This window comes from Callithrix jacchus, chromosome 19 (genome assembly GCF_049354715.1).
Source record: "Callithrix jacchus isolate 240 chromosome 19, calJac240_pri, whole genome shotgun sequence".
Classification (NCBI taxonomy): domain Eukaryota; kingdom Metazoa; phylum Chordata; class Mammalia; order Primates; family Cebidae; genus Callithrix; species Callithrix jacchus.
Genome location: NC_133520.1, coordinates 14013978 through 14038905, shown reverse-complemented (window position 1 = coordinate 14038905; position 24928 = coordinate 14013978). Strand labels below are relative to the sequence as shown.

At 36.5% G+C, this 24928-nt stretch overlaps 1 protein-coding gene and 1 long non-coding RNA gene across 12 annotated transcripts in view; one reads left to right on the top strand and one right to left on the bottom strand.

Moving 5' to 3' along the window:
• The window catches only part of KCNK2 (potassium two pore domain channel subfamily K member 2), a 222172-nt gene that overhangs the window by 157930 nt on the left and 39314 nt on the right, over window positions 1-24928 (top strand). For all 11 annotated transcript variants that reach the window (XM_078356586.1, XM_002760520.7, XM_078356590.1 and 8 more), the window contains exons 5-6: window positions 1142-1328; window positions 22115-22254. In XM_078356586.1, coding sequence (XP_078212712.1) covers window positions 1142-1328; window positions 22115-22254 — 327 coding nt within the window. The remainder of the gene's footprint in view (window positions 1-1141; window positions 1329-22114; window positions 22255-24928) is intronic.
• LOC144580353 (uncharacterized) overlaps window positions 22115-24928 on the bottom strand; it is a 260125-nt gene continuing 257311 nt past the window's right edge. Inside the window, exon 3 of the long non-coding RNA XR_013529729.1 lies at window positions 22115-22234. This is a non-coding gene — a long non-coding RNA (uncharacterized LOC144580353). The remainder of the gene's footprint in view (window positions 22235-24928) is intronic.

Genomic DNA, 24928 nt, shown 5'->3' with positions numbered 1-24928 from the left:
TGCTAGGTAATGTTTTTTATGTTGCATACACAACAGTGCATAAAAAAACAAATTCCATGCCCTCATGGTGATGACATTCCAGTGATCATGGTTCAGTGTTTGGTACCAAGCACTTGTCTATAATCTTTATAGACAGGAAGTCCATTTAACTCTCACGTATAAGATGAGGATGGTTGAGTAGAGGAATGCCTGTGTACCCTTTCCAGTCTGTGATTTCATAGGTCTTTATTTCTAAAAATTCTCAAGCTCTAATATTCAGCAATTTTGATATGGTGTGGTTTGTGACCTATGTTCTTTAAAGTAGATAGGAAGGATCCAGTCAGATTTAAAATATATAGTAACTAACCTCAAATGGAAAGTTGGACATAAACTGTTGTATATACACCAACTTCATTTAATATATTACACTCTAGAGTTTTTTTTATTGAAGAAGAAGATTTTTAAAAAATGGGTATTCTGATGACAGCTATGGCCTAGGAGTATTGAAGACTTATCCTTACCTGTTGATCATGTAGCTTTGTTAGTTGTACAATTTAGTTCCATAGAACAGAGAAAGAATTCACCTGGTTCATGTTGGAATCAAACTATGGAGATTAAGCTCTGATAAATTAAATTAATGATCGGAAAAAGTGATGAAAGTGACAGAAAAAAAGTTTTTATGAAATTAATGTTTATCAATGAACAATTATACTTAATTCTTGTTTCAGTGTTTCTATTTTCATATGGTTCTGTGTTGTATTTGGCTTGCAATCAGTTGTATATATGACTATAGAATAGAAATATTTCAAAAGCACTTCAGGTAAATAATAATGATGCAAACCTAAAATTGCATTCTCAGGGCAAATGTAATTTACCCTCAAAAGAATTTTACCTGTTGTAAAGCTGTGTGAGGATAAAGTAGCATCACTATTAGCATTGATTTCTGTAATTTATTATACCTAATTTTCATAAGTAAAGACAATTGAAAACTAAGTATAAAAGAAAATAAAATAACATGCTTATGTGCTAATTTGATCATAACAGTTTATAGGTTATATTTGTGAGTATGCAAGTAATATCTCTCTCTCTCTCTCTCTCTCTCTCTCTCTCTCTCTCTCTCTCTCCATATATATACACATACACCTTTCTCTCTCATCCCCAGAAGTGGAATGTTAGTCAGACCAAGATTCGCATCATCTCAACAATCATATTTATACTATTTGGCTGTGTACTCTTTGTGGCTCTGCCCGCGATCATATTCAAACACATAGAAGGCTGGAGTGCCCTGGACGCCATTTATTTTGTGGTTATCACTCTAACAACTATTGGATTTGGTGACTACGTTGCAGGTAAGCTTTTCCTGGCACCCATGTTACTCTCCTAACGGGTTTCTTAGTTAGATTTTTCACTTAGGTTTGTAACGAAACAGAAGGGTTGTTTGAGTTTTCTGGGGCTGCCATAAGCGAGTACCCATAAAATGGGTGGCTTTAAACAAAACAAATTTATCGTCTCACAGAAGTTGGAAATCAAGGTGCCAGCAGGACCATGAGCCCTCTCAGACTCGGTAGAATTTTTCTTAGCCTCTCCCTAATTTCTGGTAGACCTCATCAGTCCTTGGCAATTCTTGGCTTGCAGCTGCATCCCTTCCCATCTCCACCTCCTTCAACACATGTTTTTCTTGTGTTTGTCTTTGCAGCCAAATTCCCTTCTGTTTATAAGCATACCAGTCAAATTGTACTAGAGGCCCATCCTACCCAAATCTACCCATCCTACCCATAACCACATCGTAATTACATGTACAAGAACCTTCTATTTTATTTATTGATTTAGAGAGAGAGCTTGCTCTATCACCCAGGCTGGAGTGCACTGGCACAATCTTGGCTCACTGCAACCTCTGCCTCCTGGTTCGAGCAGTTCTCCTGTCTCAGCCTCCCAAGTAGCTGGGGTTACAGGCCTGAGCCACCAGGCCCAGCTAATTTTTTTTTTTTTTTTTTGAGATGGAGTTTCGCTCTTGTTACCCAGGCTGGAGTGCAATGGCACGATCTCGGCTCACAGCAACCTCAGCCTCCTGGGTTCAGGCAATTCTCCTGCCTCAGCCTCCTGAGTAGCTGGAATTACAGGCACGTGCCACCATGCCCAGCTAATTTTTTTGTATTTATAGGAGGGACGGGGATTTCACCATGTTGATCAGGCTGGTTTTGAACTCTTGACCTTAGGTGATCCACCTGCCTTGGCCTCCAAATGTACTAGGATTACAGGCACAAGCCACTACTCCTGGCCTAAGAACCTTATTTGAAAATAAGGTTACATTCTGAGGTACTGGGAATTAGGACTTCAGCATATTTTGGAGGACACAATCCTAACAGTGACAAAGACAAATAGTGACTCTGTGACACTGGAGGTGTATGGAAATGTGGAGTTGAATATTTGTTTTTTTATTTAATGAAAGATATGTAACCACTGGTTGTTCAGAATTTTGTATTTCCACTCTAATATTTGAAACCAAGTATCTGCCTCTGAATTTTTTTGTTTTGTTTAGCACATATTTTGATTTTTTTCTTAAATGATTTCAACTTTTATTTTAGGTTTGGTGGTACATGTGCAGGTTTGTTACCCGGGTATATTGTGTGATGATGAGGTTTGGGGTAAGGTTGATCCCATCGCCCAGGTACTGAGCATAGTACCCAATAGTTGGTTTTTCAACCCTTGCCCCCCTCCCTCCCTTCCCACTCTGGTAGTCTCCAGTGTCCATTGTTGCCATCTTTATGTCCATTAGTATCCATTGTTTAGCTCCTACTTATAAGTGAGAACATGTGGTATTTGGTTTTCTGTTCTTGCATTAATTCACTTAGGATAATGGTCTCCAGCTGCTTCCATGTTGCTGCAAAGGACATGATTTGGTTCTCCTTTATGGTTACGAAGTGTTCCATGGTGTGTATATACCACATTTTCTTTCCCTAATCCACCATTGATGGGCACTTAGATCGATTCCATGCCCTGGCTATTGTGAATAGTGCTGTGGTAAACATATGTGTCTATATGACTTTTTGTTAGAAAGAATTATTTTCCTTTGCATATATAGCCAGTAATGGAATTGCTGTGCTGAATGTTGGTTCTGTTTTAAGTTCTTTGAGAAATCTCCAAACTGATTTCCACAGAGGCTGACCTAATTTTCTTTTCCGTGATCAGTGCACAAGCATGTCCTTTTTGAGAGCCTTACCAGCATTATTATTTTATTACTTTTTAATAACAGGCATTCTGAGTGGTATGAGATCATATCTCATTGTGGTTTGATTTGCAATTCTCTGATGATTAGTGACGTGGAGCATTTTTTCTTATGTTTCTTAGCACCTTGCCTGTCTTCTTTTGAGAAGTGTCTGTTCATGTCCTTGGCCCACTTTTTTTCTTCAACTTTTATTTTAAGTTCAGGGGTACACGTGCAGGATGTGAAGGTTTGTTACATAGGTAAAAGTGTGCCATTGTGCTTTGCTGCACAGATGAACCCATCACCTAGATATTACGCCCAGCATCCATTAGCTATTCTTCCTGTTGTTTTCCCACCCCTGCACCCCCAACAGACCCCAGTGTGCGTTATTCCCCATGATGTGTCCACATGTTCTCATCAATGAGCTCCTACTTATAAGTGAGAAAATGTAGTGTTTGGTTTTCTGTTCTTGTGCTAATTTGCTGAGGATAATAGCTTCCAGTTCCATCCATGTCCCCATAAAAGATATGATCCCATTCCTTTTTATGGCTTCATAATATTCTATGGTATATGTGTACCAAGTTTTCTTTATCCAGTCTATCATTGATGGGCACTTGGGATGATTCCATGTCTTTTGCTATTGTGAGTAGTGCTGCAATGAACATATGTGAGCATGTATCTTTATGATAGAATGATTTATGTTTCTTTGGGTATATACTGAGTAATGGGATTGCTGGGTCAAGTTGTACTTCTGGTTCTAGGTCTTTGAGGAATCATCACACTATATTCCACAGTGGTTGAACTACTTTACATTTCCACCAACAGTCTAAAAGCATTTTTATTTCTCCACAGCCTTGCAGTATCAGTTGTTTCTTAAATTTTTAATGATAGTTGTTCTGACTGGCATAAGATGGTATCTCATTGTGGTTTTGATTTGCATTTCTCTAACAATCATTGATGTTGAACTTTTTTTCATATGTTTCTTGGCCACATGAATGTCGTCTTTTGATAAGTGTCTGTTCATGTCCTTTGCCCACTTTTTACTGCTTTGCCCACTTTTTAATCATGTTGTATTTTTTTCTTATTGATTTATTTAAATTCCTTTAAGATTCTGGATATTAGACCTTTGTCAGAAACATAGGTTATAATTATTTTCTCCAATTCTATAGGTTGTCTGTTTAATCTGTTGATAGTTTCTTTTGCTGTGCAGAAACACTTTAGTTTAATGAGGTCCTATTTGTCAATTTTTATTTTAGTTGAAATTGCTTTTGAGGACATAGTCACAAATTCTTTCCCAACACTGACCTCCAGAATAGTGTTTACCAGATTTTCTTCTAGGATTCTTATAGTTTGAAGTCTTACATTTAAATATTCAATCCATCTTGAGTTAATTTTTGTATATGGTGAAAGATGGGGGTCCAGTTTCATCCTTCTGCCTATGCTAGCTAGTTATCCCAGCACCATTTATTGAATAGGGAATCCTTTCTCCACTGCTAATTTTTATTGACTTTTGTCAAACATCAGATGACTGTAGGTGTGTGGCTTTACTTCTGGGTTCTCTATTCTGTTCCATTGGTCTATATATTTGTTTTTGTAGCAGTACCATGCTGTTTTGGTTACTGTAACATTGTAGTATTGTTTGAAGTCAAGCAATGTGATGCCTACAGCTTTTGTTGTTGTTGTTTGCTTAGGATTGCTTTGACTACTCAGGCTCCTTTTTGGTTTTATATGAATTTTCAAAAAACTTTTCCTAGCTCTGTGAAAAACCATATTTGTAACTTAATAGAGATAGCATTGAGTCTATAAATTGCTTTTGGCAGTATGGTGCTTTTAACAATATTGATTGTTTCTATCCATGAACATGGACTATTTCTCTATTTTTTTGTGTTATTTATTTCTTTAAGCAGTGTTGTGTAGTTCTTGTATAGATCTTTCACCTCCTTGCTTAGCTGTATTCCTAGGTTTTTTTATTCTTTGTGGCTATTATAAATGTGATTGTGTCCTAATTTGGCTCTGATATTGAATGTTATTGGTGTATAAACATCCTGCTGATTTTCATACATTGATTTTGTATCCTGAAATGTTACTGAAGTTGTTTATTATAGGAGCCTTTGGGCAGCATTTTTAGGATTTTCTAAGTATGGAATAATATTGTTAGTGAAGAAAGATAGTTTGACTTCTGTTTTCCTATTTGGATGTTTTTATTTTTTCTGTTGCCTGATTGCTCTGGTATGGACTTCCAGCAGTACGTTGAATAGAAGAGGTGAGAGTGGGCATCCTTACCTTCTTCCCATTTTCAAGGGGAATGCTACCAGTTTTTTTCCATTCAGTGTGCTATTGACTGTGGGTTTGCCATGGATGGCTTTTATTATTTTGACTTCTGTTTCTTCAATGCCCAATTTCTTGGGGATTTTTATCAGGAAGTGATGTTATATTTTATTAAAAGCTTTTTCTACATCTATTGAGATGATCATATGGTTCTTGTTTTTAATTCTGTGTGTGTGGTGAATCACATTTATTGATTTGTGTATGGTGAACTAAGCTTGCATTCTAGGAATGAAGTCTACCTGATCATGGTGAACTAACTTTTTGATGTGCTGCTGGATTCCGTTTGTTGAAGACTTCTGCATCTACATTTATCAGTGATAAGGGTGTATAGATTTTTATTGTTATTGTGTCTTTTGCCACATTTTGGTATCAAAATGATGTTCACTTCATAGAATGAATTAGGGAGGAGTCCCTCCTCTTCAGTTTTTGGGAATAGTTTTAGTAGAATTTGTACCAGCTCTTCTTTGTGTATCTAATCCAGGGATTTATTAACCCGATCCAGGGATTCCTTTGGTTGGTAGATTTTTTTAAATTATGGTTTCCATTTTGGAAGTCAATAGTGGTCTGTTTTGGGTTTTAATTTATTCCTAATTCAATCTCAGGAGATTGTGTGTTTACAGGAATTTATTATTTCCTCTATATTTTTTAAATTTGCATGCATAGAGATGTTCATGATAGTCTCGGAGAATCTTTATACTTCTGTGGGACCAGTTGTAATGTCACCTTTGTCATTTCTGATTGTGTTTATTTGGATCTTCTCTCTCTCTCTCTCTCTCTCTTTTTTATTAACTAGCTAGCTGTTTATTGATCTTGCTTATCCTTTCAAAGAGCCAATTTTTGGTTTTGTTGATTATTTGTCCATATTTTTGAGTCTCAGTTTCATTCAGTTTTGCTCTGATTTTATTCTTTTATTTATTTTCTGTTCTAATTTTAGTTACTTCTGCTAGCTTTGGAGTTAGTTTCTTCTTGTTTGTCTAGTTGCTTTAGGTTTGTTGTTAGATCTTTAATTTGAGATCTTTCTAACTTTTTGAGGTAGGCATTTGGCAATATAAACTTTCCTCTTAACACCACTTTTGCATCACAGAGATTTTGTTATGTTGTTTCTGTTTTCATTTATCTCAAAGAATTTTTTTAAATTTCTAGTTTAATTTTCTTGTTTACTAAACATTCATTCAGAAGCAAGTTGTTTAATTTGTGTATAGTTGCGTGGTTTTGAGAAATCTTCTAATTATTGACTTCGGTTGTTATTCCACTGTAGTCTGAGAATATGGTTGTTACACTTTAAATTTTTTTAAATTTATTGAGATTCGCTTTATGTCTGAGCATGTGGTTGATCTTAGATTATGTTGCATGTGTGATGAGAAAAATGTGCATTCTGTGGTTGATGAATGGAGTATTCTGTAGATGTCTGTTAGGTCCATTTGGTCAAGTGTTGCATTTAAGTTCAGAATTTCTTAGTGTTCTGCTTTGTTGATCTGTCTAATGCTGTCAGTGGACTGTTGAGGTCCCTCACTCTTAGTGTATGGCTAGCTGAGTTTTTTCATAGGTCCAGAAGTACTTGTTTTATGAATCTGGGTGCTCTAATGTTAGGTGCATATATATTTAGGAAAGTTAAGTCTTCTTGTTGAATTGAACCCTTTATCATTGTGTAATATATTTCTTTGTCTTTTTTTTTACTGTTGTTGGCTGAAAGTCTGTTTTATCTGACATAAAATAGTGACCTCTACTCTTTTTCATGTTCTGTTTGTGTGATAGATCTTTCTTCAATCCTTTGTTTTGTGCCAAAGGATGTCTTTATCTGTGAGATGGGTCTCTTGAAATCAGAAGATGGATAGGTCTTGGTTTTTTATTCAACTTGCCACTCTGTGCCTTTTAAGTGGGGCCATTTAGACCATTTGCATTCAAGGTTAATAATTATGTGCCAGGCTTTGATCCAATTATGAAGTTGTTAGTTGGTTGCTTTGTTGCTTTTACTTTGTGGTTTCTTTATAGGGTCTGTGGGTTATATACTTAAGTGTGTTTTGTGGTAGCAGGTATCATTTATTTTTTCCATGTTTAGAACTTCCTTAAGTATCTCCTGTAATGTTAATGTAGTGGCAAAAAAATTCCCTTAATGCTTGCTTGTCTGAAAAAAATATTTTATTTCTTCTTTGCTTCTGAAGCTTAGGTTCATGGAATATAAAATTATTGGTTGGAATTTCTTTTATTTAAAAATGCTGAAAATAAGCCCCCAATCTTTCCTGGCTTGTAAGGTTTGTGCTGAGAAGTCCACTATTAGTCTGATGGCATTCCCTTTACATATGACTTGACCTTTGTCTGTAGTTGCCTTTAAGATTTTTTCTTTAACATTGACCTCAGACACTCTGGTGACTATATGCTTTGGTGACGTTTGTTTTGTATGGTATCTCACAGGTGTTCTCTGGATTTCTTGTGCCTGAACGTCTACCTCTCTAGCAAGATTAGGGAAATATCATTGAATTATTTCTTCAAATATGTTTTCCAGGTTGTTTTCTATTTCTCTGTCTCTCTTGGGAATGCCAATAATTTGTAGATTTGGTCACTTTACATAATCCTATATTTCTCAAGGACTTTCTTTACCTTTTAAAATTCTTTTTTCTCTATTTTTGTTTGACTATGTTAGTTCAAGAGGTTAGAGTTCAATGTCTGATATTCTTTATTCTGTTTGATCCAGTCTGTTGTCAGAGCTTTCAATTTTATTCTGAAATTCCTTAAGTGATTTTTTTCAATTTCAGAAGCTCTGATTGATTTATTTTAATAGGTTTATCTCTTACATTTCCTGGATTGCTTTGGAAGTTTCTTTGTGTAGATTTTCAACCGTGTACTGGCTTTTGTTAAGCTTCCTTGCAATCCATGCTTTGAATTCTTTATCTGTCATTTCTGAGTTTCCATTTTGGTTAGGGGCCATTGCTGGGTAGCCATTGTGATCCTTTGGTGAAGTTACTGCATTCAGATTTTTTCACGGTGCCAGAATTCTTGCACTGGCTCTTTCTCATGTGGAGACACTGCCACTTCTAATTATTGTAATTATTTTTATGTGAATAGCATATTTTTATTTTTCTTTCTTTCCCTATACTATTATTATGTTCTTCTTCTTTTCTTTTCTCTTCTCCCCTGCTTCTTACAGAGTATGTGACTGTAGAGAATGCTGGGCAAGGTATTTTGACTTTGCTTCTATAGCCTTATGTACTTCTGTCAGCAAGTTTTATCTTGAGCTATGCTGACTGTTTACAAGCCAGTAGATGGCACTTATGGGTAAGAGCCAGCTGTGGCCAATGAGGCTGGGTATGTACTTAATCCTTGTCTAATGAAAAAATATTTTTGTTGCATCAGGCAATGGGCTGATTTCTGGATTGCTCAGTGTTCTAAGCTCCCTGCTTAGCCCAGGGGAAACCAGGATAGGCAGGACCAGACTGGGAAGGTTTGCTTACAGGTCCCCGATGGCAGGTAAAGCACCAGATTTGAGGGAGAATCCAGTGCATGGCCACTGAGTGCCCATGTAATAGAAAAGAAGAACATAATATCATAATAATATAACATAAAATAATATTTTAAGAGATAAACATCTTAAAATAAATCAAGTGTGCCTAAGCATGGAGTTGAGAAGCTCCTTGACCCATGTTCTCTATACAGGGATGGGGGAGATCTGAACTCCTAATCCAGGAGAGTAGTTGCTCCAGATGCCTAGAGATCTACCTGGGTGTGCAGCAGAGAGTGCCCCCCTGAACCAAGATCTCTGCAAAGGAGGAGTGGTGAACCAGGCAAACAGATGCTCTGAATGTTTGGAGATCTGCCTGGATGTGGAGCAGTGGGGGCCTGGCTGCCCCATGATCTATGTGGAGGAATGGTGAGGCTACTCAGGCTGCTGATCCAGGTGAGGAGGTGCTCCAGATGCCTGGAGCTCTGCCTAGGGTTGTAGCAGAGAGGGGCTTACTGCACAACAATCTATGTCCAGGAAGGGCTGGGCAGCTTAGGCTGCTGAACCAGGCAAGCGAGTGCTCTGAGTGCCTGGAGTTCTCCATGGAGGTTCAGTGGAAAGGGCCCCACTGCATTGCAATCTCAGGGGTGCATGCTGGGCACTCAGTAACAACACAGAAGACTGGTTCCAGCTCACCAGTCTGCCCCTGGCTGTAAGTCTCCTTGCCCAGGAGAAACTGCAGCTGCAGCAACTCTCCACATGCCACCCTACCCAGGCCTGTGATGGAGGAGAGCACAATTCCAGCACCTACTCCTGAGGCACTTTCCACAGTTTTAGCTGTGAAAGCTCCTACCCCGCTCTAGAGCAAGCCACTCCAGTTTCTGGCCCGAAACTAAAATCCTGTGTAGGCACACTACTAGGTCACCACAGAATTGCTGACTTTGTATTTGTTCGGATTAAAAATGGCCTCCTGCTCTCTGTCCGAGGTCTGGGAAAATGCGTGCAGTTTTCCCAGTTTATTTCCCTCACTGTATCTCCAAGCCTCTCCCAAAGTTAGTTCCAGGGCTTGGGAGAAACGACTTCTCTCCCTTGGCCTGGGTTGCTTGGATCACAGTGGAAAGGTGAGTCACAGAGGGAACCTATCTGCCTCTCTTATGTCCTGAAGCTTCACTCATTTTTATCAGCCAGATGGTGTCATGGGGGGCTATTTGCCATGTCCTCCTCCCCTGGATTCTACGATTTTCTTCATGATTCCAGTGAATTCTCATTTTCCTTTTTGAATTCAAGCTTACAGAGGTGATCTTTATGCACTATCCTGCTATTTCCAAGTGGCCGAAGCACACTAAATGTCGTTAATCCCTTCTTCCATCTTGGGAAAAGCAACGAATTTATTATTATTATTATTATTTTAGTGGCACAAGAATTCAAATTTAACTTATCTTTGCCCTTTTTACTTACGCCCTTTCTGCCTTAGTTTTAAAAACAGGGGCAAACTTCAGAAGAAGTTCTTGGCTACATAAAATATTTTTGTCTCTAAGATATTTACCTACTCAATTTTCAATTCCTAGGACAGCATTTTTTAACTTACCTAAAGTAGGTTATGTAGATCTAAAGTGTCTACATTTTTCTACTCACAATTTAAAACGTTTTCCTCTTCTATAACATATACGTTATTTCAACTGCCATTTGCTTTATTGTTCTATCTGTAAGGTCTTATGTGCCTATTAGTTCAGCTCTCTCTTTCCCAGTTATATTTCCCACAATTATTATTGTTCTAACTCTAATTTTAAATCAAATACAATGATGGTGATAAAAGTACGTGTGCTCATCTATTATGGATCATCTTTTACCAGCTCTCATAAATCTAAATCATTCTCTTAAAAAAATTCAGTTTGAAGTAGTAAAAAACATGGTAAAAACTATAATAGGAATGTGTTATTAAAATTCTCAGAATAGCCTCATTAGCTTAATTTAGTTTTAAGAGTTTTATTCATTTTGGCTGTTTACTGTTCTTCCTTGGCCCAAATTTCTTACTTAAATATATTTAGAACAGAAAATACATTCTGAAGTTCTGTAAGATCTCAGAGAGGGCTAATGTTGATTTGTTTCTATTGATTTGTTAATTAAAGTTCAATGAGGCAAAACCCCTAATATCCATGAAAATGGGGATACTTTTACGAACAAAGCTTTGCTTTTCATCAGAAATACAGCGTACACCTCTCTGTACTGAATAGGGGCCCTGGGAAAGGAGGGTACATAACTCTGCTGAAGATCTTTTAGTTTTATAATTAGTGAAATGTGGAGAGGAGAATTTCAGACATTTATAACTCCATATAAGATAAGCTTGTGTCCTAAAATACTCATTTTTCTACCTCTTACTGAAGATGCATAATTGCCTTAAGTAGAAGTGGAAAGTTTGTTAATACAAGAGAAACTGAGACACGGTGATAACAAAAAGTATACTTGTGATGCATTAATCTTTGGCTGTCTTACCACTTTTTAAATATAACTAATAAGGCTTTATAGCAAGTGTGGAAATATATAGGTATCATATAACAGGTTATGTATTTTCAGGCCTCATGTCATATGGTTTCAGCCTTATAGTGTATATGTTTGTATTAGTCCATTCTCACACTGCTAATAAAGATATACCCAAGACTGGCTAATTTATAAAGGAAAGAAGTTTAATAGACTCTTAGTTCAGCATGACCGGGGGGGCCTCAGGAAACTTACAATCATGGCACAAGGGGAAGCAAACATGTCCTTCTTCACATGCTGACAGGGAGAAGAGCGATGAGAACAAGTGAAGGGGAAGGCCCCTTATAAAACTATCAGATCTTGTGAGAACTTTCTATCATGAGAATAGCATGAGGGAAACTACCCCTGTGATTCAGTTACCTCCCACTGGGTCCTGTCATGACACGTGGGGATGATGGGACCTACAATTCAAGATGAGATTTGGGTGGGAACACAGCCCAAACCATATCAGTGTTATTTTGAACAACCAACAGTGTCAATTCAGTATGTGGCCCTCATGATCTGAGACCAAAAAAAATACAACAAGCATAAATAGAAATGAAAGTGGCTGGAGTCCTACACAATATTATATGTTTGACCATTGTATATTTAGGAAACAAATATTTTTGCTTTATGGTTTTGTAGAAGAAAAAAATTGTTTTTAATTTACCTTATGAGAGCAACACTTTGAAATTGACTAGACTATGTAGATCTATTAGTAGCCACTCTCAATTGCCCAAGGATGGAAGTTCAATGAAAATATCTCATGTGTATCAATGTGGCCCTGAATTTAGAGTCATGGCATAGTATAGGAGAATAGGAGAACAATAGATATGTACTAATAAGAATAATCAAATAAACAACTTTATTTTTTATTAGATTTTATTATATTGTTAGCCATCTTCAAATCCGTAGCTTTAATCTTATTTTTATTTGACAGAGGAAATAATACAAAATTATAGAAATATAGGTTGATAATTATTAGCATAAGAACTTGATATGATTCATGTGACAGATGCTGAGTAAGATAAATTGACACTAGTTTTGCTGACTCAATTCTGTCTCCATAAGTTGTGTATTTTGTGGCTGTGCTGGTTTTTGTGAAGCCGTAAGACCCTGTTCCTAGTACTGTAATCTTTACATGCCAGGTCCTTGTGTCTAGGGAGTGTTTTTGGAATGAAAATATGGATTGGGGGCCAGATGTGGCAACGGCTGGGTAGCAGATGTGTGCCCTTTGCAAGAGCCTTTGGAAAATAGAAATTGTGATTCATTAAAAGAATCTTGAAAAAGAAGTGCCTCACATAGTCCAATAGGCTACACAAGATTGGACTTTGCTTCTAGGTACCTTATGACTATAAAATTAGCTATTCAATTCCCCATCTGGGAAATATCAATTATTTACTGTTCAGAACTTTCCCTCTTGCTATTAGATATACTAAAGGCAGTGTTCTCACTTAATTTTGCTGTTTTTGCCAGGGAAAAGCAAGAGGCATTGTCTAACTTGAACCTCCTCATCTTTCTTTTGGGCACAAGGAAACAAAGATGTCCCTTTCATAATACAAGGTTAATATTTGATGTCAGTCTGCAAAACCTACTCTGAGGAGGATCAGGATTCAGTTACATTGTTATATTGAACTTTTCTGAAGGCAGCTTAAAGAATGCATTCTTCAAACTGCAGTGTTATTACAAAAAAAGGAAGTATATTTTGAAAAGTGACTTATAAATATTTAGGATACAGATTGTAATAATCTGTATTACTTAACATTGATATAATTATTAGAAGCATCTTAAGAACAAGTGATGATGGGTGGTTTAGACCAGAACTCTGAAACAGTGCTTGTCCCCAGGGAAGGAGCAAAAAAGTAGATTGTCTATGATAAGAGAATGTGACACTTAGGCTGGGTGTGGTGGCAAAATGGCAGCACTTGAGAGGCCAAGGCAGGAAGATCAATTGAGGTCAGAAGTTCAAGACTAGCATGGGTAACATAGTAAGACTCCTGTCTCTACAAAAATTTTTAAAAATTAGCTGCACATGGTGGCATGCACCTGTAGTCCTAGCTATTTGGGAGGCTGAGGTGGGAGGGTCCCTTGGGCCCAGGAGCCTGCAGTGAGCTATGAACATGCCACTGCACTCCATCTTGGGCAACAGGGTGAGGCTCTACCTTGAAAAAAAAATATGCAAACTCCTATTTCTATGTATTTCTAAATTTCATTACTTCACTTTTTATTTTTATATATCATAATATTTGTGATATAGTAGAACATAATAAATTTCTAATTTATAAGTAATGTGCAATACTTTGCCATTTACTACTGTGGATGGCGAATCAAAAGCATTTAGAGACCACTGGTGCAGATAAATAGGCAGTGCTCAGGTGCCTATTTATGTATGTGAATATACATACCTATTCTGTGTATGTGACTGAATATAGGAATTCAGCATTTAGTCCCTTCTCTACTGGAAGAGATCTCCAAGAAAATTTTAACTTTGTCTTTATTTATGCAGAGAACATGTTTTCGTGACTGGTTTCCTCAGTGATTGGCATCTGTCTGCTCCTTCCTGATGACACTTTCTGTTTTTTCTCAGTGCTCAGTGTTCTAGGGCTAAAAAGGACTTGGGAGGCCACGGAATCAGTAGACACTTTGATTTTACATATGAATAAGCAGACCCCTATTGCTAAGAGTAGCAAGTGCAGAGTAATTCTTCCTAAAAGGTGAGAAGAGAGAAAGGAAATTATTTTGCAAAGTGTTATTCAATTGATTTTACTTTTTTATTTTTATTTTTCGAGACAGAGTCTCACTCTTGTAGCCTAGGCTGGAGTGCAGTAGGCACTTTGCAGCCTCACTGCAGCCTCAACATTCTGGCTCCAGTAATCCCCCTGCCTCAGCCTCCCTCCTCAAGTTGCTGGGACCACAGGCACATGCCACCACACCCAGCTAATTTTCTGTATTTTTTTGTAGAGATAGGGTGTCCCTGGTTGCCCAGGCTGGTCTTGAACTCCTGGGCGCAAGTGATCTTTCTGCCTTGGCCCCCCAACATAATGGGATTTTAAAATAACCAATAATGATGTATAATTAAATTTGTAGATATAAGTTAAAGTTAACGGCAAAATTGTATGTGAGAATTAAGGTTGATTCCCTATGTTCTGTTTCCTAACTTTTGTCATTTTATTTTTCATTTGACCAGAAGTCTGGATTGATAAGTTGTTAAGTCATGCTTGCCTTCCTGAGAGCTAAATCAACCTTTCCTCATTAAAATCTAAGAAGTCTTATTAATTATGTGGTAATGTAGGAACACTTGCTTCTTTGCAACTTGTCTCCTTTTACAAAGGTTCAAGACTTGTAACAAAAACACATACAGAATTAGTTGGTGATTCTTCAAAATTAGAGAAAAGTGAAATAATTACCCATCCTAACATAATTTAAAATTCATTTTTAAGGCTGATAGCTCCTTTAATATCTACCCCTAGGGTCTATACCTTAAAGGGGTGATGTAAGCCAACAAATTCATTTCCACGGCTTGTTTAGAGGCTGCCCAGTGAAGTCCTTAAAAACACTCCCTTTCAGAATTATTTAAGCCCAGGAATTAGAGGTTGCTGTGTGTTATGATTGTGCCACTGCTCTCTGGCCTGGGTGATAAGCAAGTCCCTCTTGAAATTTTAAACAATTTTTTAAAAAAGAGGAAAGTGACTGAGTTATATGAAAAAAAAAATACTTCTTTCATAAACCTGTGATTAATATTTTGTAAGGGGTAATGTGAAGGAGTGAAAAGGCCAGAGAAGAATTTACAGTTTCGGAAAGCCGTGTCCTCACATTACGTAGTTTTCTAATACAATCCAAAAATTCTAGGCAAAAATCCAGATGTTCTACGAAACCCTCATGGTTAATATTATGAAAACACATATCCCATCTGAGCATGAATTTATTTAGCCATCCAAATACATCATCATGGATTTCTGATCAGTGAAATTTAGTGTATTTGGTTAAAGAATGAAATTTTCTTTATCACACGTGTAGTTTTGAATGCCTGCTAGCTCAGTCAGGCTTCATGCTCAGCACCTTGTGCTCCCTTATATAGATGTATAATATAATTTGGGACTTAGGTAAAGTTTTTCTGCTTCTGGTACATTTACCTTTACTATATTTTGATAGTTTTTCACAGTTTTATAATCATTTGCCATCACATTTTTTAATTCGGAAGCACATATTTGTATGTCTCATATTGAGGACTCAGTTTTCTTGGAATTACATTTTCAAAGTCATTATTGAAAATGGAGTTTTTAGTAATCAAACTATTTGTTCTCTTGTATAACTGAAATTATGACTCATTCAGTGGAGTGCCCAGAGCTTGCTCAATTTAAGAGAATTTTATCATGAAAATATAAATCTCTTTAAAAACCATGGCATGTTTCTTCCCTCCCACCCCCAAGCAGTTAGTTTAAGTAGAGACCCTCTAGAAAACAGCACCTTATGGTGACTAAGAGTTTTGCAACTATGTCTAAAGGCCAGGTATTAACATTGCTATTGTTGAGCTGAGCAAAATTTGCTCAGTAATAATTTGCCAGGGATTTAACAGATAACAAGGACAGTACCTGATAACAAGTGAGATCTGTTGAAGAGCAGTCATTACCACCATCACAATGGCTCAGAAACATTGCTGTGATTGGAAAAGGAGAGTTTGTGTGACTGCTAGGGAGATGTTTTCTATTCCTTAGTCATTTGTTCATTTAGGTGTTTAATGTGCATATATTGTGTATTAGATACTGTGCTTAGCACTTAGTGACAATAATTGCTCTAGTTTCTGTTCCTGTGAGCAGAATGTATGCAATCCAGAAGCAACAATTAAATAGGGAATATACTTTTTTCTTCCTGCTATTTCTCTGTTCTATAATACAAGAAAATTCTGTTAAGTGTTTGGTCACTCCTTGATTTAACTTGTGACTCTCAGAGAATTCACAAGAGAATAGCTGTCTGCATGATGAAGTTAATGGGATTTGACCCAGATGGTTTAGAAGTCTTGGGGACTGTGGACAAACCAAGAAATTACTTAACTTTTAGAGTTCAGAATGTATATGTAGAAGTCTTTAAAAACGTGGCGAAAAAATTGAGGAGAAAAGCATTCAGTGATTGATAGTTATGGCTTTGTGAGAGGAAGTAAACTGTACTACATTCCGTGAAAAATACTCCAAATTGTTATAGATTGAGATTTAAAGACAATTTCTAAGAATCACAATTGGGTACATCTATATTCTGTTCCATCTTTGTAAAGGATGAGTGAGTGACACCATGTGTTGTTTTTTTCTTTCTTTATGATCATGAGACTGCTGTTCTTCTCATGGCAGTTTTTCCAATTTAAGGACAAGTACCTAGAGGGACATGGACAACTTCCTGAATGCTAAAATTTACAATCCCCAAATATAAGTTCAAATGTCACTTTTTTTGGCATTCTGGTTTTCTGACTCAATGACATATGAAAAGTTTGGTTTAGTAGGTAAGCTATTGTTTAATACGGAAGTCATATTTCCATTTGTTAAAAAGAAAACAGGATTTATAACATCATTGAAAGAGGTTCTTAGTTCTTGAAGCAGTGAGAAACACTTTATTCAGTTAAATTACTTAAAAACAAAACAATATATACTAAAACAGAAATTGAGACTATCCCTCTCATATTAAGGTGGGATAGCTTCAATTAATAAAAATAAAGTCAAACCAACCCCCCAAAATTAAAATCCATGTTTGATATTTAAACTAAAATACTCATAGGCCAGTTTAAAAGGATGATCCCCATTTTCTTTAGAATGAAGTTACATATTTTTGTATATTCTATAACAGATATGCCACTTTAGAAAATCAAAGAGGTGTATGGAACTGATAACCTTAGTCTGGAGTGGCTAGATTATTCTTTAAAACCAGGATATATCTTTTTTTTCTTTATAAATATTTTGTGATTCAGGAAAAAGAAATCAGAGAAAAAGAAAATTACATTTAAGGGAAGAGGGGACATAGTATGCCCAAGTTCTTTAGCACTAGAAGCAGGACCATGGCTGGGAACTGCTGGGGAGAAGACAGAGCAAGGTAAGGAGGCTCTTGGTGGAATGATGCCTGTCTTCAGACCCACATATTTTCGAGGTGAGAACCTTGAGAAGAAGAAGCACATTTTGTCCAACTTAGTGTTTCCTACTGCAGCTTAGTACTTCCCAGGCAGAACGAGCAAAATAGGCTGGTGGAAGAAGAATAGTAGCTGACGTCATAGGTGACATGGACCACTGGGTTCAATGAAGGAGCCTGTGTTTTGGAGCTATTTCAGACACCTGGATTGAACTCTAGCTCTGCTACCCCTTTCCTGGGTGGGCTGACATATGTTATTTTTTCTACTGAGATTATGACATCTCTATTTTAAAGTGGGATACTTAGTGTTCAGATTTCAGGGAGCCAATACAAACTGTTCTTTCATTCCTGATCTTCAAATAGTCCATGAGAATGATGGCAATTGGATCATCAGCTTTATTGTTGCAAAAGGAAGCTGGCAATGTGACTTAATCCAATAGCCAAATGGTCTTACCAACAGCCCTGCCCTAAGTTAATGGAAGTGTGAAAAGTGAGAATGCAACTCCCCTCAACACCTACCCAGAGGGCTTTAGGATGGAATTATTTCATTTGCAGGGGCAATCAGTAAGTCTTCCTTTTCACCCCACTCTTCCAATCTGATTTCGAATATTCTGTAAATCAGCAGAAATGAGCATATTAACTGGGTTAAACAAGATTTATGGGGCCAATTTTTTTTTTTAAGTCTTGTAGGGGCCAGGTGTGGTGGCTCATGCCTGTAATCCCAGTACTTTGGGAGGTCAAAGCAGGTGGATCACTTGAGGTCAGGAGTTCAAGACCACCCTGGCCAACATGGTGAAACCCTGTGTCTACTAAAAAGACAAAAATTAGCCAGGTGTGGTGGTGGACAGCTGTATTCCCAGCTTCTTAGGAGGCTGAGGTAGGAGAATCACTTGAATCCAGGAGGCGAAAGTTGCAGTGAACTGAAATTTCACCACCGCACTGTAACTTGGATGACAGAGTGAGACTGCATCTCAAAAAAAAAAAAAAAAAGTCTTCTAGGAAGTGCCTGCCATGGCATCATGCGTTGTTCTGTCACCTAAGCAATGATTCTTTGGAGCCAGGTAGGATAGGGCTTTCTTAATGCTAGGCAGAGGGACCGTTTCCAACAAATGTTCGGGAAACCTGCTTGGTGGAGATAATGGTTTCCTAGCAATAATACCAGCCTGAACTTTCCTGAGCTACATTTTTTGTAGTTTAATCTACTAGATTGGATTTGTAGTTTAATCTACTAGATGGGATCAGGCTCTGATTGAGTTTTTCACACAAGCATTAAAGAGAAGAGATCCAGAGAGAGAGCACACCATCTAAAAGAAGCTGTCACATATCATATAAGAATGTCAGGATAATTAGACTTATTTTAACTTCTTAGAAAAGTTTGTAAGATTCCCAAAACCTTTTTACCTCCACACCTCTTTGCTATTTTTATTACCATCTGTATAGTGTCTTATTATGATTAGCCAGCAAGCTCTTAAAATGGAAAGGATTTATGTGCAACTTTTTAGTGGCAATAAAGAAAAAAAAAACAGTGGAGTGAATATTTCTGCCAGGTTGGTGTGGGACCTAGGAGGGGAGAATAGGTGATAACATCTCGTAGCCTGCATCTCAGAAGTCTGTGGAAATAGAAAAAACGGTGTGGGAGATAGGGGCAGGGACTATATAAGAAGTCAATAATAGAAATTACCCTAGGCTCTTAGTAAGCCAGAGAGAAATGAGTAGGTTTCCTGAACATAGCTAGACTGAAATTAATGCTTATAAATGTCCAGATGTTTTTTAAAAAAGTATTTCTTAATTTATTTCTAATTTAAAAATAAAACAATATTTCTTAGCAAGTTATCCTTACATCACGGATATGTTAATTTGGATAAGATTCTTAGATGAAGTGAATTGATTAATGTGAAAATTAATTCATGAATCTTAGATATCAGCAAGTGAGTAGGATTTGTGAGTTGTTTGACAATATTTCTTACATATAGTATTCGTTTTTCCTAGATCATCTGACTGCCAGTATTTCATCTTGAGAGTGGCAATTCAAAATGGAAAAATATTTTTTCCCCTGGGCTTAGACTCCACTAAAACTTGTGGGTTGAACATTTTACCCAAATATAGACCTTTTAGTGATTAAGCTAATTTGCTCTTTTCAAACTGTGACATCCTGTTTATAAGAAAGAAGACTTATAAAAAGTAATCTGAGCATGAACTAACTCTTCTAAAGTCAACATCTTGGTGAACTTATGTGTTAAATGAGTCACAAATATTTGGATGAAGGTTTTCTGGTTTTGAAAGAGAAAGTACTTGGGAAAAAATGTCATTTTGGTTTCATTGAAATGGAAACATTTGAAAAAATGAAATTCACTGGTGAGCCTATCATGTAACAGGTTTACACACATATTTCTTAAGTCAGTTCTGTGAATTTTTAGAGCTGCATCCTCCATGGGCCAACTCTTAACCATCATGAGATGCATTTAGCCTCTATAATTCTTCCCAGAAATGATTTTTTTGTCACACAAAGCAAAATTTTTATAATATTTTGAAAGCAATATTATTCACATTGTAAAATGGGTCCTTAAAATTATTTTTGTCCCAAAAGAAAGCTGAACTGACGCCAATTCAAATTATTTACCTTACAGAAAAATGCTGTCTCTTTACTCTGACTCTTTATTATTTGAAATTGTCATTATGAGCAACTTAAAATTTAATTTTCTCTACAATAATATTATACTCAGCATTTTATACTTGATTTTACTATCCACGTGCAATTTCGACTTGATTTTTAATATATATACCTGCAAGTTATTAGCAAAATTTAATTTCTCTACAATAACATTAACTCAGTATTTTACACTTGATCTTTAATATACTTGCAATTTACTGGTTGAATTTTTCTGAATTGAGCACCTCCAGTCTCTGTGCTGTTTGTCCTAAAATCCTTATCTTCTGCCCTGTTCTAGTAAGTGTTGGATCTGCACTTAAGAATCTTGTTGATTATTACGTCAAGCACTTCAAACCTATCAGTTTTCAGTTTCAATTACTTTTCTTTTTTTAAAGTCACTATTTCTTCCCCTATTCACTTACGGCATCATCTCCCAAATGTGGGTCTTTGGTCATCAGAGAGCTCTTCCTCTCACTTATCACACCAACGAATTGGCCATCAGTCCTTGCTGATTCAGCCTCTGAAATGACTCTTCATTCCATTTCTGCCCTAACTCAGACACAATAATTTCTTAGCTAATTTAGAACAAAAGGTTCTCATGGGCCTCCCTGTCAGTTTGCTCCTCTGCCACTAGATCTTTCTGTGCAGATAGTCAAACACGAATATGTAGGACTTATCCCCCTAGAGACTTTTATCTATTCTCCATTGAGTATCAAGTCTTTACAATCTGACACAGCGTACTTTTTCTAGATTCCTCTTTTCTACCTATCTGCTCTGTGACCTGATACACATGGAGATTTGTCCATGACTAAAAGTTATGTGAGTATACTATATGTTTTCCACACTGGACTATTCCATGTTTTGATTCCCATTACTTAAGACACATTTTTTCCCTTCTTGCTTTCCTTCTTCCAGAAGTAAAAATCACTTCTTTAATGTCCTCTCATAGTACTTTTTTATTCTCCTTGCCATCAGCCAATATACCCCATTGACGTTATGAGGATTTTTTGCGGGGCTAAATTATAATTTTTTCAAGAGGGGTATTTGATTTCTTATTTGTGAAAATAAAAAGTTTCACTGTTGGGTCTTAATAAGTGTCCCCATATTAATAGGGCACTGAACAAAGAGTGCATCGAAATGAAACCGGGATTCTCATATAGTTAGTGTTCCAAGTGGATGAAGTCCCAATTTTGAGAAGTACTTCAAGGATTAAAGAAAAAGAGCCTTTCCGATTTTTTTCCTTGAGAGCTAGGGTTTTATTTTATGGCGGTCATGGGAATTTCTCTGAAAAGTCAGAGAATAATGAATGGAAGTATTACCTGTAAATTTCTATTTGTTCTCATGCGAACCACCGAGTCATTGTCTCTGGCATTTGTTAGTGATTCATTGTACTGATGACTTTAAAATAAAAACCACCACTAGAGTTGTTCACTTGCTGTTCAGTTTGGCATTAAGTTGATTAATTAGCATGTATTTACTGGCAATGAAGTAAATATACTAAGTTAAGTGCACACCAACAGAAATATAATCCCTACCTTCTGTCTGTTAAAATAGAAGTGGAAAAAGAAACTTAGTACACATAGAATAATTTAGGCTGAGACAGATTATATAAATGTCAATGAAACACGGAGCAAGGAAAAAATCATGATGATCTGAAGAAGCAATGAAAGGTCTCATTAAGAAAAACTTAACTTGTTCTTGAAAAATAAGTAAGAACTTCATGAGTGAAAATGAGAAATTCAAAATGAAGAAAATAATATGGATCCATTGACAAGAATACTAGATGTCTATGTTTTGCAAACCAGAATTCAGTTAGTAATTTCAGCAATACCTAGACTGTTTACTTTTAGGAATATGAAGTTATTTTGTTCTATTTTGTTTCTGTCCCCAGGTGGATCCGATATTGAATATCTGGACTTCTATAAGCCGGTCGTGTGGTTCTGGATCCTTGTAGGGCTTGCTTACTTTGCTGCTGTCCTGAGCATGATTGGAGATTGGCTCCGAGTGATATCTAAAAAGACAAAAGAAGAGGTGAGAATGAGGAAGTGTGCAAAACACTTCCATTTAGTTAATTCAGTAAAGGTTATTTTATTTTTTAGTTTACATTTCAAATATTTAAACATTTTTAAATGTTAGTATTTTCTATTTGGTATGAATTTGCTGTATGAGGCTATGGACAAATATATGAGGTTAATTTATTCACTTAGAAAATGTTTCTGTGCCAATTGCTGTCTCACAACTGAGGGTAATTTCTAATTAAATGAAAAAGGATGTAACTAAAATCATTTTCTTCATTATTTTTCTTTTGTTTTCTTCTGTTCTCAAGGGTACAAAATGAATTTTATTCTGTAAAGAAAAATATGATAGAAAATATTTGTATCAAGGTATCAGTAGCATGAAATAGTGAATGTTTTAAATAATGTGCAAGTTTTTTATCTCTAAATCATTTTATTTTTCTTATTTCTATATAAATTTGTACATAAACATGTATATATATATTACAAAGCTGTATGCATTATGGCCATTTTCCCTATATATAGATTTTAACAATTTAAAAAGATGTCCATTTAGTTATGTTGTACAGCTATACATGTAGAAGTGACTGTTAGAATGTTGGCCCATGAAATTTTGGAAAATTTGAAATTTAAATACTGATTTTGCAGTTCTATAGTTTGGAAATTCAATTTTGATTTTAAATTTACATATCCAGGATCACTATTACTTTGAATGTGACATCGCAGTGTTTTACTATGAAATGTGTATTTCTTGCTTCTGGGTCTTAGTCAACTTTGCTAATTGTTTCAGAGACAAATCTGTAAAACTTGGGCCTATAGTACCTATGGCCTTCCTTTAACTATTGCCTTCCTTAGACCACAGACATCAGCGTCAAACTCTTTGACTGCGACAAGCATGATTTATTTGAGCATATACACCAAAGAAATAGAATAAGATAGAAAATGATGAAATTAATTTCCCTTACAAATGTTTTCTTCATTTTCTTTGAAAGTTATAAGGTCATATAGGTTTTTTTTTTTGTTGTTGTTTGTGTTTTTTTTTTGAGACAAAGTCTTGTTTTGTTGCCCAGGCTGTAACGCAGTGGCATGACCTAAGCTCACTGCAACCTTTCCCTTCCAGATTCAAGTGATTCTTCCTCTTCAGCCTCCTGAGTAGCTGGAACTACAGGCTCGCACCGCCATAGCCAGCTAATGTTTTTTCTGTATGTTTAGTAGAGTCATGGTTTCATCATGTTGGCCAGGCTGGTCTCAAACTCCTGACCTTCAAGTGATTGATCTGCCCGCCTCTACCTCCCAAAGTGCCAGAACTACAGGCATGAGCCACCGCACCTGGCCACATCATATAATTTTTTAATCATACCCAAGGTGCCTATGTGAACTAGCAAGAATATAAATTATCCATACTTCAAGAATATCATAGTTCCTAGTTGAGAACTTACTTGTTCAGTCTGTATGCATTAGTCTATATCTAAGTTGCAACATCAAACCAAAAACTTTCTATTATAAACAAGTCAGTAAGACAATATGCTTGACACTCCAATTTAAATTGTATGAGAAGTCTTGCTTTGAAAAGGACCTCAGTGGATTTGCCTCAACTTTAGGCTCATTGTATGTGGGGTACATGTGTGCGTGTGGTGTGTGTGGTGAGCCAGGGGTGGGAAAGAGCGTGAGAAATATGATGGATGGTTATTCTTCATGTGTACTTCATGTGTATATTGAGATGCTAAAGGAAAAAAATGGAAATTGTACTTAGGGAATGTTTTGAATAACACAGCTAAAAAGAGAACTACTCAAACATCCAGTCATCATCTGGCTTTCAAATGGATTCAAAAACACGTGCATGCAAGCATTTATTTTTTAAAGAAAACAGACTTGAACAGAACCTATTTCATACAGTCAGGTAGTTAGGAAAAGTATTGTTTTGTGATATACAAATACACACATATAATATTATAAACAAACAATATGTTATATACACATACACACTAATATTTTTGTGGTTCACAGTCCAAAAGTTTGAAACCCACTAAAGCACATAGAGTACAAAGAGAAGTTTTATGTCTTTATGAATTGATAAAATTGGTATAGAATATCTGCTTAAATTTAAAAACCCTGTATTAATAAAAAACAGTGCTTTTTGTGATAGGACTAGCTGGGTCAAAGAATCAGCATACTTTTCCAGAGTGATGAGTCTGCTCTGGCTGTTACATCAAAATACAACAGACTGGGTTAACCACGGACTTTTTTTTTTCCTTAGAGTTCTGGAGGCTAGAAGTCCAAAAAGGTGCTAGCAGAGTTGGTTTCTGGTGAGACCTCTCTCCTAGGCTTGCAGGTGGTACCTTCCCACTGTGTCCTCACATGGCCTTTTCTCTATGTGCATGCATGGACAAAGAGAGCGAGAGTATGTGAACAAGCACTCTCTGGTGTATTTTTCTCTTCTTATAAGGATACCAGTCCTATCAGATTAGGACCCCACTTTTATGACCTCATTTAACCTTAATTACCTTATTAAAATCCCTGTCTCCAAATACAGTCACACTGGGGCTTAGAGCTTCAACATATGGCTTTTGAGGAGACACAAATTAGGCCATAATCCATCTTTTCAAATAAATTAAATTTCTACATAACTGAGTCATTCAAAATGAAAAACAAGGCCGGGCGTGGTTGCCTACACCTGTAATCCCACTCTT